We start from the raw sequence: 2,482 nt of genomic DNA on the forward strand, positions 1-2,482 counted from the left end.
TGCGAACGCTTTTATCTGTAATTGAATGAAAATTACAAAAGTACGGAGAACTTTTAAGATAAAGCATGATAAAAAATACCAATTTCATATTTTTCTGATAAATTCTTGAAGAAGAACTAAAAATAAGAGAACTACAAAAACTACAGTTAAAATAAATTTAAATAAGCGTTTGTCTGAAAACTTTATACGTGCTTTTAAAAAATCTATTAAACTAAATCTAAGAATAAGTGCATTCTAAGACTAATATTATAGTTAAGTTTATTATAAAGTATAAATTATGTTGAAGTTAAAATATCTTGAATAATATTAATTTTGAATAAATTTGTTTAAATAAATTTTAATAACTGTCAGATGCATTAAATTTGAGAATAATTAAAGAATATAAACATCATTCTTCAAATGCAAACATAAACTTGTACAATTAGCTTATAATGCAACATGAAAGTCTAACTATTTATCTGTGCAAATATTGAAAAATATTTGTAGTTACTGACAGACTACTAGCAGACTGTTTACAGACTGCAGTTACGGGAAGAATTTGCTTTAAGATAACTCGATTTCTGTAAGTATATCTGCAAATAATTTATATATGCATGTGTGTATGTACAACTAACAGAGCAGCAATTAACGCTTCTATAATAATCACTATCAATTTATTGTCTTATAATACTCTAATCTTTTCTTTCATTTGTCAAACAATAATAAAAATATAAATAATTGTAGCTATGTCAACTAAAATACAATGTATTATTTGATAAGTCAATTAGATAATATGTAGTATATTTCATAATAGTTGAAATTGCCTCTGTTAATATTTATCTAGATCGCACAGAAAATTAAAAAAGAATTCGTTCGTATATTCAATCGTATGTCGATCAATTCTGATTCTGTGAGTTTATTTTTAGATGCAAAAAGAATTCTCTTTCAGAACTTCTAGAAAAAGAATTCTTTTTACATTTGAAAAACTCAGAATTTATGACACTTTACTGAATTTTTTTTTTAATTCTCTGTTCTATGGGTAATTAACTTGCAGCACTTGTTATGTATAGGATAAGTATATATTAGTAAAGATTTAGTAATGATTTTAATCAGTCATTCTTAAGGCAAATTAAAATTTTATATTTATGTATATAAAAAGAAATTTAGAAATAGATTTTAGTAATGATTTTAATCACAGTCATTCTTAAGGCAAATTAAAATTTTATATTTATGTATATAAAAAGAAATTTAGAAATAATTGCTGCGTGTTAATTATCCATTGTCTTGCAGTCTTGATAAAAGAACGGTAATTAATGTGGATACCGAGACCGAGATATCGTGTCATTATTATGGATTCGAGTAATGCCACATAATCTTTGCAGACAGGCGTCTGTTTTCGGAGAAAGATAATAAGAAGAGATCCGCGATCTCGCACCAGCAATTTGAAATGTAATCCTTTTCGCCTTGCAATCCCCACGTAGCCCGTGTTTCAAGAGACTTTTCCCTTACTTCCGAAGATGCTAAACTGATCCCGTCGTTAAAAAACGGTCGCATGAGCCGCAATTGCAGTATCCATTATCGGCGTCTCGTCGATCGCGCTTTGCTCGCGGAGGGGACGGTATGCGCCACGAAGAACGCGCTGCTTTTAAGCAGTCGCTTAATAGAGACGGACATGGACAGCGGATAGTATCGCATCAGGGCAATACAGTATATTTAAGAGAAGACCGCGTAGTGGTGGTTTCGTCTGATATATTAGGAGGCAAGGAGACGGGTCGGAGGAGGAGCACGTTGCTCGCGCGTCTGCTTGAGCTCTGCTGCGGTGCGTTTTATCCTTCGGCAACGAATTTTTCGCGAGATTTTTGTCGGATTCGTGGGAGATTGTTGCATCGTCAAAATGCCAGAGAACGGAATGCCAACGTGCGAATTGGTGAGTAACTCTTACATTTAAAAAAATTGACGAATAATTGAAGCATTCTCATTCGCTATATCGAAGTCGCCTCTTCGTTTCTTGACATAAAATTGTAAGTCGAAGTGTTTGATACATTAATAAAGATATTGAAAGGTCTTTTTTTTATGATTGAAAAATAAATTACATTTCTTTGCGTATCAAGTGACAAAGGAATGCAAATAATTTACATAATTGTATTAAGAGTTTAGTTTTAATGAACTCTAATATAGTTTTACTTTACAGCTTGATATTAAAAATTAAGGATGAATAATATTAACGATTGCTAATAAATAAATAATAATTAAAAGTGCGGACCTTCTTTTGTAGTTGTTGAAGAAAAATTAATTATGAAATGATCAATCAATAATCTTATAATTAAACAATTTTGTGATCAAAACAAAATATTATTTAACATATTGCTGAATAATATGTTAAGGTAGTTTTATCGCTCAACGCCAACTCGATAGTGTGACGTTGTCACATAAACGTCACACAATCGCATATGTACAATCTATGCGAAATGTTTTTATTGAATTACACTTGTTTTTATTGAAT

At 30.4% G+C, this 2,482-nt stretch overlaps 1 protein-coding gene across 1 annotated transcript in view; it reads left to right on the forward strand.

The window, feature by feature from the left end:
* The first annotated feature begins 1,609 nt into the window (after positions 1-1,609).
* Positions 1,610-2,482, forward strand: part of LOC105462959 (solute carrier family 23 member 2) — a 12,872-nt gene continuing 11,999 nt past the window's right edge. The window contains exon 1 of the mRNA XM_011709905.1: positions 1,610-1,906. Within this exon, the coding sequence (XP_011708207.1) occupies positions 1,874-1,906 (33 nt within the window). The 5' untranslated portion in view covers positions 1,610-1,873. The remainder of the gene's footprint in view (positions 1,907-2,482) is intronic.

The sequence above is a fragment of the Wasmannia auropunctata genome, unplaced genomic scaffold (genome assembly GCF_000956235.1).
Source record: "Wasmannia auropunctata unplaced genomic scaffold, wasmannia.A_1.0 LD336092.1, whole genome shotgun sequence".
Classification (NCBI taxonomy): domain Eukaryota; kingdom Metazoa; phylum Arthropoda; class Insecta; order Hymenoptera; family Formicidae; genus Wasmannia; species Wasmannia auropunctata.